Source organism: Mobula hypostoma, chromosome 29 (assembly GCF_963921235.1).
Source record: "Mobula hypostoma chromosome 29, sMobHyp1.1, whole genome shotgun sequence".
Taxonomy (NCBI): domain Eukaryota; kingdom Metazoa; phylum Chordata; class Chondrichthyes; order Myliobatiformes; family Myliobatidae; genus Mobula; species Mobula hypostoma.
Window position 1 is genome coordinate 15,100,535 of NC_086125.1, and position 12,914 is coordinate 15,113,448.

The window sequence follows — 12,914 nt, forward strand, 5'->3', positions numbered from 1 at the left end:
ATCGTTGTGAGATTTTAATAAACGAATATTTTGGCACGTTGGATTGGTTTATTATTGTCAAATGTACCGGGATAAAATGAAAAGCTTGCCCTGTGTATTGTTCATGAAGATTAAGTTATTGCAAAATGCACGGAGACAGAGCAAGATATACGAATAATAATAAGTAATAAAGTTTAACAGCTGTGAATGAAGAGCAGTGCAGTTCAATACTGAGGTGCAGGAAAGCTAGGGTCTGAGTTCCGACTGTGAATCAGTGCCTTCATGTCCTGGAGGTTGTGTGCAAAGATGCCGCTTTAGTGAATATACACGTGACTCTGTTTTTCTTCAGATCAGGGCATCTGAAAGCAGAAGTGTTTACATTTAGTAGAACTCAGCAGAAAAAAATGTTCAATTTCTACATACACGGAATAACGAAAGTTCGGTTTGAGGAAGTTTAAGACCAAAAACTGCATTTCGTCTTCCAACGTACTTCAGTCAGGTGGGCGCCGCTGCCAGGAACATGGAGCCAAGTGATAATTATGAACTCGCTGAAGACAGTTTTCAGCTGGGGAAGTGGAATACAGGTTAGTAATTCTTCTTTCGTTGTAGCGAATGAGTTGGAATCAATTATACATTCAGAAACAAAAGAAACACAATATTCGTAGCCTGATTGTCAAATGTTGACAGATTGGTAATGCGGGTTCGGGAATTGGTGGTGGCTGTAGCCATAAACTCTGTTCCTTCAGCGTCGATCTTATCTGAGCGAATGATATTGTGTGTAATTGTAGAGAACTTTTAGAACTTCGCCTTCACGCAGTTTGGATTTTTCATCTGCTGTGAGTGGAGATTCTTACCATGACGCCACGTTTATTGGATAGTTTAGGAATTCTAGTGCTGACAACAACACTAGGTTCCTCTGCACATTCTCCAGATCGAACCCAGATGAGCTTTCGAGTCTCTTCGCTGAACGATTCCCTCTTGTTCACCCAGTGACGATATTTTGTTGTACTTTGCAGGATATCGTGGTCCACGAGCCGATCTTATCCAAGGAAATTTCTTCCCTTTGATCATCTCCACTCTCCTGCTTGTCTCCCTTTTGATGTCCGCTGTGACTCTTGGCATTGTGGTTAACCTGAGTAAGTATGAAATGTTTCTGGGGCGGAAAGGTTATAGAATGTGTTTGAGCAAACTCCGCATAAGGAGAACCTTTCCTTCTGCTGATTGGTAACGGAAGGATAGTTGAGGTCCAACAACAATGCTCGGGTCTCTATTCTATTGCCCATTAATTTTGCTGCAGTTCCCTTGTCCATTTGAGGTAGTTGATTGATTCCCAAGAAAGCCTGCAATTACCGATCTCATCGCTGGCCATTCATCGGGGTGCAACTACTCCCCTATTCTCCAGCGATCTCCCAATCGCGCCTCTCGTCTGTATCCTCACAGTACAACCTCTGCCTCGTTCTCTTTGAGTTACATCCACACTTTCTCCTCAATCCACTCCCCGTCTTCGGGTACTGCTGAAGTTCCGGAAACCGGATGGCGTAAAGATTGTAGCTTCCATATAATATTCATCGTTGTTATTTCCATGTATTTCAATGTACTGCTACCGGTGAAATTAAACCTGATTGTGATTCTGATTATGACACTTTCTTTGCCTGGTTTGCGATGCAGCGGTGAAATTTGCATCTCCCACGGGTCCCTTCTTCTCCACAAGGATGACTTCTGCTCCCCGAACTGTGGTATGCATACGGCAACGCAAAAACTGTTTACGCTGAGAAGCACAAGTCCCTGACAAAGCTGCCTGACATTTACTAGGTCCCATTGCTCCACCCATAGCTTGGGCCAACGTCCCCATCCGACAGCGCTACCTAGCTAAATTTATACCATTTGCCCACATTAGGCATATTCACTTTGTGCCTTCAACCACAGGAGTATCATCTACTAGTTATTATTGGTACGGACGCACCCTGGCGCTGCCTGAACGTCCGGTTACCACGGTCACAGACCATGGCAGCGTGATTGTTGAAGCCAGATGCTGCTGACAGGTATATAATAAATCTACCTCAGCCCAATGTAAATAGCGGGGAAAGGAGGAAACACGATTCACGCAAAATTAAAGAATGAATGGAGCCGCAAGAGAAGGTCAGAGAAAGGGGTATGCGAGACTACATTTTATTAAAGGTCCATTTTTGAGGAATCAGCTGTGAAAACATCTGTCACAACTCTATATCTGCTGCCGTGGTATAAACGCATTACCGGAGAGGCCAAATATTACCCATGCCCACCTGGAATATGTTTCTGGACCTAGAGTGATGACACTAAAGAAGAGTTCAGCATATCTTCATTTACTATGGGAATTACTAATCAACATAATTTTTAGCTGTGTCACCGAGATTGGCAATGACTGCAGATTTGTGCATGATGGCTCCAGAGCGCCCAACGTAAATTCATTTATGAATCTCTGACTGTCTTCCCAGCAGGGCCAGACCCCATGGATATCAGCCTTCACACTCCCACATCAATAATGATGGCCTCCAATGACCTGCTAGAAAAATATCTTTGACAACGTGCAGGGGACATGGAAATGGAAGTGGGTGAAGCAGAGCCAGAGGACCAGAGGCCATGGCAAGTAAAGCCTCTGCATCGGATGTACCATCGCCAGATTTCAGAGGTTGCTGGCATAAGAAAGTTTTACCAATGGCAGGAAATGGCAGGGCTGAGACGAGGGTCAACACAGGGAAGCTGCTCATGGCTGAACGAGAGCAGGTGCTGCACACAAGAGCAGTAGAAGCAGGGGTGTATCACACCAGACAGGACCCAAGATGTAGTCTGTGCAAGGAGTACGCTGAAAACATTCAGCACATAGTAGCGGCGTGCACGATACAGGCAGGGACAACATACAATAAAGGCGCAACCAAGTTCCAGGAAATTGTGTACACGATCATCTGCACTGAGTATGGATTGAACGTTCCCAAGTCCAAATGGGAAACACCCGTAAGGCAATGCAGAATGACAGAGCTATGACCCTGTGACATTTCCAATTACAGACAAATAAGCAGGTACCAGCCATATTAATATTGGACAAGAAACAGTAGGAAGCAATGATAATAGATGTGGCAATCCCGAGTCATAGTAACATCAGTAAGAAATAAAATGAGCAACTGGAGAAAGTGCCTGGGCATGAAAGAACAGATGTAAAGGTGGCTAATGTAACCCCACTTTTTAAAAAAGGAGGGAGAGAGAAACCGGGGAATTATAGACCGGTTAGCCTAACGTCAGTGGTGGGGAAACTGCTGGAGTCAGTTATCAAAGATGTGATAACAGCACATTTGGAAAGCAGTGAAATCATCAAACAAAGTCAGCATGGATTTGTGAAAGGAAAATCATGTCTGACGAATCTCATAGAATTTTTTGAGGATGCAACTAGTAGAGTGGATAGGGGAGAACCAGTGGATGTAGTATATTTGGATTTTCAAAAGGCTTTTGACAAGGTCCCACACAGGAGATTAGTGTGCAAACTTAAAGCACACGGTATTGGGGGTAAGGTATTGATGTGGATAGAGAATTGGTTAGCAGACAGGAAGCAAAGAGTGGGAATAAACGGGACCTTTTCAGAATGGCAGGCAGTGACTAGTGGGGTACCGCAAGGCTCAGTGCTGGGACCCCAGTTGTTTACAATATATATTAATGACTTGGATGAGGGAATTAAATGCAGCATCTCCAAGTTTGTGGATGACACGAAGCTGGGTGGCAGTGTTAGCTGTGAGGAGGATGCTAAGAGGATGCAGAGTGACTTGGATAGGTTGGGTGAGTGGGCAAATTCATGGCAGATGCAATTTAATGTGGGTAAATGTGAAGTTATCCACTTTGGTGGCAAAAATAGGAAAACAGATTATTATCTGAATGGTGGCCAATTAGGAAAAGGGGAGGGGCAACGAGACCTGGGTGTCATTATACACCAGTCATTGAAAGTGGGCATGCAGGTACAGCAGGCGGTGGAAAAGGCGAATGGTATGATGGCATTTATAGCAAGAGGATTCGAGTACAGGAGCAGGGAGGTACTACTGCAGTTGTACAAGGCCTTGGTGAGACCACACCTGGAGTATTGTGTGCAGTTTTGGTCCCCTAATCTGAGGAAAGACATCCTTGCCATAGAGGGAGTACAAAGAAGGTTCACCAGATTGATTCCTGGGATGGCAGGACTTTCATATGAAGAAAGACTGGATGAACTGGGCTTGTACTCATTGGAATTTAGAAGATTGAGGGGGGATCTGATTGAAACGTATAAAATCCTAAAGGGATTGGACAGGCTAGATGCAGGAAGATTGTTCCCGATGTTGGGGAAGTCCAGAACGAGGGGTCACAGTTTGAGGATAAAGGGGAAGCCTTTTAGGACCGAAATTAGGAAAAACTTCTTCACACAGGGAGTGGTGAATCTGTGGAATTCTCTGCAACAGGAAACAATTGAGGTCAATTCATTGGCTATATTTAAGAGGGAGTTAGATATGGCCCTTGTGGCTACGGGGATCAGGGGATATGGAGGGAAGGCTGGGGCAGGGTTCTGAGTTGGATGATCGGCCATGATCATAATAAATGATGGTGCAGGTTCGAAGGGCCGAATGGCCTACTCCTGCACCTATTTTCTATGTTTCTATGTTTCTATGTAAAGGATGTGGAATGATAAAGCTGGAGTAATCCTGGTGGTGATAGCAGCACTTGGTGTTGTGATACCAGGACTGGGAGAGTAGCTCCAATAAATCTGAGGAACAGCATCTGAAATCTCGGTCCAGAACAGCACACTACAAGGGACATCAAGGATACTACGCTGAACGCTGAAAACATCCAGCACATCGTAGTAGCTGGCACGATACAGGCAGGGACAATATACAATAAACGGCACAACCGAGTTGCAGGAAGTACGGACTATGGATTGAACATTCCGAGGTCCAAATGGGAAACACCCATAAGGCATTGGATTAGTCAGATCACAGTCAGATTAGCAGGTGCCAGTAATTTGGACAAGAGACAGTCGGAAGTAATAATAATAATAATAATAATAGATATGGCACTCCTGAGTGACAGTAACATCAGGAAGAAATAAAATGAGCAACTAGAGAAAATACCAGGGCATGAAGGAACAAATAAAAAGGATGTGGAATGTTAAAACCAGTGTCATTCCGGTGGTGATAGCAGCACTTGGTGTTGTGACACTTGGACTGGGAGAGTAGCTCCAACAAACCTCAGGAGCAACATCTTGTTCTAGAAGGGTGCACTACAAGGGACAACAAGGGTACTGCGCTGAACCCTCAAACTTCCAGTCCTCTGGTAGAGGATCCTAGATTGATGGGAAATTACACATACACGCCAACCATAAAGGGTGTAAAAAATATATATTAACATGTGTACACGATTCATGCCGAGTTGCCAAGTGCTTTATTCATAAGTTTCAGATTCGCGTTGATGCTGCAGGCAGATCGGGAGCATAGCTGCTGCGACACGAAGAACTTGGCTTGATGTTAACTCCTATGATCACCTCCCCACATTACTCTCCATAAGCCTCATGAGTGCGCAACGGTGCAGTTACTGAAATATGCTCACGCACATAGCCACTGTTGCCATGTAACTGGAATTTTCTTTTATACAATATTAATATAATCCTGAAATTTTGTTCGGATGAGTTTGAAATTATGCGAATATAATTTTGAAATCTATGATAATATAATTGTGAAATACCCTGTAATTAATTCTGGTAATGAATATCCTCCAGAAATATTGAAAATAATAACCGTACCACAATCTTTATTTTGAAACATTTCAGAGCTTCAATGTATTTACATAGTGCTTCAAGTTACAGCACTGCTGAACATTATAAAATGTACACAGAATGGAAGTTGGTAGATCATTCTCAATAAACTCTGGCCCTCTGAAGGTCGACGCCGTCTAGTCAAAATATTTCACTTTTGCCATGGTACTTGTCAATTGTTTTGTCTGCCTGACACCGTTTACTTGTGTTGTGAGTTGTAGTTCGTGTTTGTTCGATGTACATTTTATATAAAAAAAACATTTAAAGTCCAGTATAGTTTTGAAAACTTGAAAAAGTTTGCTGCTTAGAGCAACTGTAAAAGAAGTAGAGTGAAATTTGCTCCCAGCCCGTCCCTTCTCCACCAATGAAACCCAGCAGTCAAAGCTTCGACCAAACTTTTCTCTCTGGATTTTACTTTCTACTCCATTTCAACTATGGATTCTATTCTATCTTCCCAATTTTACACATGTAAAGTACTCTGTTGAGTGCACTCTTTCAAGTGCAGAGGTGTTTCAAATGCAGAGGTTCGTAGCTCCCACACTGTATGTTGCCTAACGTGTTCCATTACTATCATGATTCACTAAAACATTTAATCCTACTATTCCGTTGTCATTTGTATCCCATGGATACGCAATAGGATGATAGTTTTGACAGAAAAACTCCAGCTGCCTGTTACGTTTATTCTCCTTTCCACTTTTCACCTTGCCATTTTTGTCTTTAGCCTCCCACACTCATCTACTGAAGGGGAATGTAAGCGCGAGTAACACCAGCTCGCCTCCTATCTGCCTTCAGCCCTGGCACTGAGAAATTTACTGAATAACTTCAGATACGCAGTTTTTTTCTGTTTACCAGTTCTAGTAAAGTGTTTTCTGACTGTATCACTCTTTCTCCTGAATTTCCTAATCAAATGGGTATTTCTCTTGTTTCAAACTTTTTTTTCCCACATATAACAATCACCGATTTTTATACTATTCAGAATCTAACCGATTTTTAAAATCCTTTCCAGTGCATTGGCACTTCCATTCATTACACACGACAGACATATTAGCATTCACACTCACAGAGAGACGTATAAACTCCACGCATGCGGCAACAGAGGAAATATTAAATTGCGTCAATAACTCTATCATGGTGCCACCATACAAAGTCAGGAATACAGTATTATTGTTCGGAATTCTGTCTATTTCCGGGTTGGCCAGCAGAGGAAGCATAGTTCCACATGGCTTTTTTTTTCCAGAACCGACTGGACTGTCTTGTTCCAAATTGGTCATTGACTGGACCTGTTCCAAATTAATGTCTGTGTGGTTAATTCCTGATTCCTGAGCCTTATTTTCCTCAGACTTGAAGTGTGATGTTGTAAGCAGCAAGAGGCTCCAGCGTGTTCTCAGTCTGTTCTGTGTTTTTCATGTTTGCTTACGGCCTGCGATTTCTGGATCTTCTTTTGGATCAAGATCTTGGATTAGTGAATATGTGTTTGGATTACTGCATTTCTGAGCTGGAATGGTTGCCTGCTTGGCAAAAATAAAGTAAAACTTGGTGTCGAATCTGCTCTGCACGTTAACACATGTCTACATCACGCTTCTGCAATTGGGTTCAATTAAATGTCTCAATGGTACAGGGTGCTGGAGTTTCAACCCAACGATCTGAGTTCAATTTTCGATCGGACCACTTCCCTTGCAATTATAGCTGTCCATCTAATTGACCAGGTTAATCCTTAACTAGACACACCTGGAAACAATGGCAAAGTTTCGCCCTCACACCACCACAAAGAGTGTCCTTGTCCCTGCATCTATGCCCTGTTTCTCTTAACCCTCGCTCTGACTGAGACGAAATATAAACTCCGTGGTTCTGTATTGGCTCTGGGGTTTCTACTATATTTCTGTGTATGTTTAACCCAGATTCCTAGCATCTCCATTTTTCTTTGTTCTTCTTGTGGTAAATCTTTCACAATTCATTGAGGACATCAGCATCAGATTGGCTATTGAAAACAATGGATTCCAGAAAGATTTCATGCCTAAAGCACTCGCCACCTCGTTCCACGTCGTTTGGATCAACTAGAACTTCTGTTTTAAACAATCATTCCCACCCCTATCTCGTCCACATACAGTTGTTTTCCACTTGCTCTCTCTTCGCTAAGGCTGGGTCATTCAAACAATGTCATAACGTTTCTCATGTTCAATACTATCCACGCTTCACTGTCCTTGCTGAAATACATTGGCTCCACGGTGCAGTAACATTGGAGGGATGATTTGAAGGACAGTGTTCTCTGAAGTTGTACAGGGTTACAGAAAAACATAAGACCATAAGAAATAGGAGCAGGAGTAGGCCATCCGGCCCATCGAGCCTGCCCCACCATTTAGTTCTAGTCTCACCTACCAATTGAAACAACTTTCCTACTATCTTTTCTACCCCTTTCAAAATTGTGTATGTTTCTATATGATGCTCTCTCATTCTTCTGAATTCCACAGTGTGTAGTCCCTGGCAACTCAATCTCTCCTCATTGGTTAACCCTTCATCTCTGGAATGAACCTGATGAACCTCCACTGCACTGCCCCCAAAGCCAGTATATCCTTCCTCAAGTATGGAGACTAGAACTGCACACAGTACTCCGGGTGCGGCCACACTAGTTCCCTGTATAGTTGCAACATGACCTCCCTGCTCTTGAATTCAATCCCTCTAGCATCGAAGGCCAACATTCCGTTTGCCCTCTTAATAACCTGTTGTACCTGCAAGCCAACTTTGTGTGATTCAATAACAAGAACTCCCAAGTCCCTCTGCATGATAGCATGCTGCAATCTTTCACCATTTTAGTAATAATCTGCTCTTCTATTATTCCTTCCAAAGTGGATGATCTCGCATTTACCAGCGTTGAATTCCATCTGTCAGACCTTGGCCCACTCACTTAACCTATCTATATCCCTCTGTAGCCTCTCCACATCCTCTGTACAATATACCTTTCCAGTCAGTTTAGTGTCATCAGCAAATTTTGCTACGCTACTCACAGACCCCTCCTGCAAATCATCAATGTAAATGGTAAACAGCACCGACCCGTGCAGCACCTCACTCACCACTGACTGCCAACCGGAAAAACACCCATATATACAAACTCTCTGCCTTCTGTTGGTTAACCAATCCATTATCCATACCAATACACTTCCTCTGACTCCATGCATTTGTATGTTATTTATAAGTCTCGTGTGCGGCACCTCATCAAATGCCTTCTGGAAATCCAAGTATATGACATCCACCTGTTTCCCCCTAGCCACTGCACTCATTATATCCTCAAAGAACTCCAGTAAGTTTGTCAAACAGGACCTGCCCTTTCTGAATCCATGCTGCGTCTGTGTAATGGAACCACTCCTTTCTAAATGTTTCGCTACTTCCTCCTTATTTTTCCCGACTACAGATATTAAGCTAACTGGCCTATAGTTACCGGTCTTTTGCCTACTTCTTTTCTTAAAGAGTGGCGTGACATTTCCTGTCTTCCAATCCGCCGGGACCTGCCCACTGTCTAGAGAACTTTGGTAAATGATTAGCAACGCGTCTACTATTACCTCCGCCAATTCCCTCAGCACCCTGAGATGCAGCCCATCAGGACCGGGGGACTTGGCTAATCTCAGGCCCTGCACTTTGCTCATCACTATCTCTTCAGTGACAGTGATTTTATCTGGGTTCTCAACTGCCATTTCGTCCATAACATCATTCTTTTGCAAAATAGAAGTGCCCTCCACCATCAAGACTGACACAAAGTAGTCGTTCAATGCCTCAGCCATTTCCTTATCACCCAATATCAATTTCCCCTTATTGTCTTACAAGGGACCTACGTTGACTGTAGCCACCCCTTTCCACTTTATATATTTATAAAAACTTTTGCTATCTTTTGTTTTAATATTTTGTTCTAATTTGCTGCCAGGCTCTATCTTCCCTTTCCTTGTTTCTTGTTTAGTTGTTCTATGTTGCTTTTTAAAGTTTTCCCAATCCTTCAGTCTCCCACTACACTTTGCGACTTTGTACACTTGAGCTTTTAATTTGATACTATCTTTTATTTCCTTCATTATTCAAGGCTGGCTCTCCCCACACTATCTGTCTTTAGTATTGACTGGAATATATTTTTGTTGAGTACTGTGAATAATCTCTTTGAAAGTATTCCACTGTTCCTCAACTGTGCTACCAAATAGCCTGTGCTCCCAAACCACATTAGCCAACTCCTCCCTTATCATGTTGTAATCTCCCTTGTTCAAGCACAATACACTAGTTTTAGATCTAACTATCTCATCCTCCATGTGTATGCGAAATCCAGTCATACTATGATCACTCTTTCTGAGAGTATCCCTGACTACAAGATCGTTAATCTTACCTGTCTCATTGCATAGGACTAGATCTGCGATAGCATTTTCCTCTGGAGGTTCACTGACATGCTGCTCAAGAAAACCATCACGGATGTATTCTATGGAGTCCCCCTCAAGACTTCCTTGAGCAACCTGATTCACCCAAGCAACACACACAAAATGCTGGTTGAACGCAGCAGGCCAGGCAGCATCTACAGGAAGAGGGACAGTCGACGTTTCGGGCCGAGAACCTTTGTCAAGACTAACTGAAGGAAGAGATAGTAAGGGATTTGAAAGTGGGATGGAAAGCGGAAGATCCGAAATGATAGGAGAAGTCATGAGGGGCTGGGATGGAGCTAAGAGCTGGGAAATTTATTGGCAAAAGGGATACAAAGCTGGAGAAGGGACAGGATCATGGGACAGGAGGCCTAAGGAGATAGAAAGGGGGAGGGGAGCCCAGAGGATGGAGAGCAGGCAAGGAGTTATAGTGAGAGGGACAGAGGGAGAAGAAGAGAGAGAGAAAAGGGGCGGGGGAATAAATAAATAAATAAGCGATGAGCTACGAAGGGGATGAGGGGCATTAACGGAGTTAGAGAAGTCAATATTCATGCCATCAGGTTGGAGGCTACCCAGATGGAATATAAGGTATTGTTCATCCAACCTGAGTGTGGCTTCATCTTGACAGTAGAGGAGGCCGTGGATAGACACATCAGAATGGGAAATGGAATGTGGAATTAAAATGTCCAGCCACTGGGAGATCCTGCTTTCTCTGGCGGACATCAACCGTCTCGACCTCACCACAGCTTGTTCCATTTCCAGCCTCACTCCTTCCGAACGCTCTGCTCTCCACTCCCTCCACACTAATCCTGACCTTACTATAAAACCCGCCGCTAAGCGGGGGTGGGGGTGGGGTGGGGCGGTTGCTGTTGTAGTCTGGCGTACTGACATCTATCTTGGTGAGGCACAGTGATGACGCGCCAATACCTCCTCTTATTTACCCCTCGATCATGACCCCACTACTGAGCACCAGGCCATTGTCTCCCACACCACCACCAACTTTATCAGCTCAGGGGATCTCCCATCTCCTGCTACCAGCCTTATAGCTCCCACACCCCGCACTTCCCATTTCCACCTCCTAACCAAGATCCACAAACCTGCCTGTCCAGGTAGACCCATTGTCTCAGCTTGCTCCTGCCCCACCGAACTCATTTCTGCATACTCAACACTGTTTTATCCCCCCTTGTTCAATCCCTTCCCACCTATGCTCGTGACACCTCTCATGCTCTGAATTTTTTCAATGATTTTAAGTTCTCTGGCCCCCACCGCTTTATTTTCACCGTGGATGCCCAGTCCCTATATACCTCAATCCCCCACGTGGAAGGTCTCAAAGCTCTCCACTTCTTTTTGGATTCCAGACGTAACTAGTTCCCCTCTACCACCACTCTCCTCCATCTAGCGGAATTAGTCCTTACTCTTAATAATTTCTCCTTTGGTTCCTCCCACTTCCTCCAAGCTAAAAGTGTAGCCATGGGCACCCGTATGGATCCCAGTTATGCCTGCCTTTTTGTGGGCTTTGTGGAACAATCCATATTCCAATTCTATACTGGTATCTGTTCCCCTCTTTTCCTTCGCTACATTGATGACTGCGTTGGCCCTACCTCCTGCAGACATGCTGAGCTCGTTGACTTCATTAACTTTGCCTCCGACCTGGTCCGTTTCCGACACCTCGCTCCCCTTCCTTGATCTTTCTATTTCTATCTCTGGAGACAGCTTATATACTGATGTCTACGGACTCTCACAGCTACCTGGACTATTACCCTTCCCACCCTGTCTCCTGCAAAACTTCCACCCGCTTCTCGCAATTCCTCCGTCTCCGTCGCATCTGCTCTCAGGATGAGGCTTTTCATTCCAGGACGAAGGAGATGTCTTCCTTTTTTAAAGAAAGGGGGTTCACTTCCTCCACCATCAACTCTGCTCCTAAATGCATCTCTCCCATTTCACGCACATCTGCTCTCACCCTACTCCCGCCACCCTACTAGGAATAGGGTTCCCCTTGTCCTCACCTACCACCCCACCAGCTTCCCGTTCCAGCATATAATTATCCATAACTTCCGCCACCTCCAATGGGATCCCACCACCAAGCAGATCTTTACCTCCCCTCGTCCTCTTTCTGCATTCAGCAGGGATCGCTCCCTACGCGACTCCCTCGTCTATTCACCGCACCCCCCCACTATCCTTTCCCACCAATCTCCCTCCCGGCACTTATCCTTGTAAGCGGAAAAAGTACGACACATGCCCTCCCTCACCACCATTCAGGGCCCCAGACAGTTCTTCCAGGTGAGGTGTCACTTCACCTGTGAGTCGGCTGGGGTGATATACTACGTCCGGTGCTGCCGGTGCGGCCTTCTATATATTGGCGAGACCCGACGCAGGCTGGGGACGGTTTCGCTGAACACCTACGCTCTGTCCGCCAGAGAAACCAGGATCTGCCAGTGGCCACACATTTTAATTCCACATCCCATTGCCATTCTGATATGTCTATCCACGGCCTCCTCTACTGTCAAGACGAAGGTTCCCGAACCGAAACGTCGACTGTACCTCTTCCTATAGATGCTGCCTGGCCTGCTGCGTTCAACCAGCATTTTGTGTGTGTTGCTTGAATTTCCAGCACCTGCAGATTTCCTCGTGTTTGCTGATTCTCCCAATCTATGTGGAAGTTAAAATCCCTCATGACAACTGCTGTTCCGTTCTCACAAGCCTCAGTTATTTCTTAGTTAATGGCCTCTAGCACTGTACTATTTTTAGTA

General features: G+C 44.6%; 1 protein-coding gene across 1 annotated transcript in view; it reads left to right on the plus strand.

The window, feature by feature from the left end:
- Positions 1-337: 337 nt before the first annotated feature.
- LOC134339304 (hepatic lectin-like) overlaps positions 338-12,914 on the plus strand; it is a 35,074-nt gene continuing 22,497 nt past the window's right edge. Inside the window, exons 1-2 of the mRNA XM_063035689.1 lie at positions 338-563; positions 996-1,115. Of these exons, the coding sequence (XP_062891759.1) occupies positions 500-563; positions 996-1,115 (184 nt within the window). The 5' untranslated portion in view covers positions 338-499. The remainder of the gene's footprint in view (positions 564-995; positions 1,116-12,914) is intronic.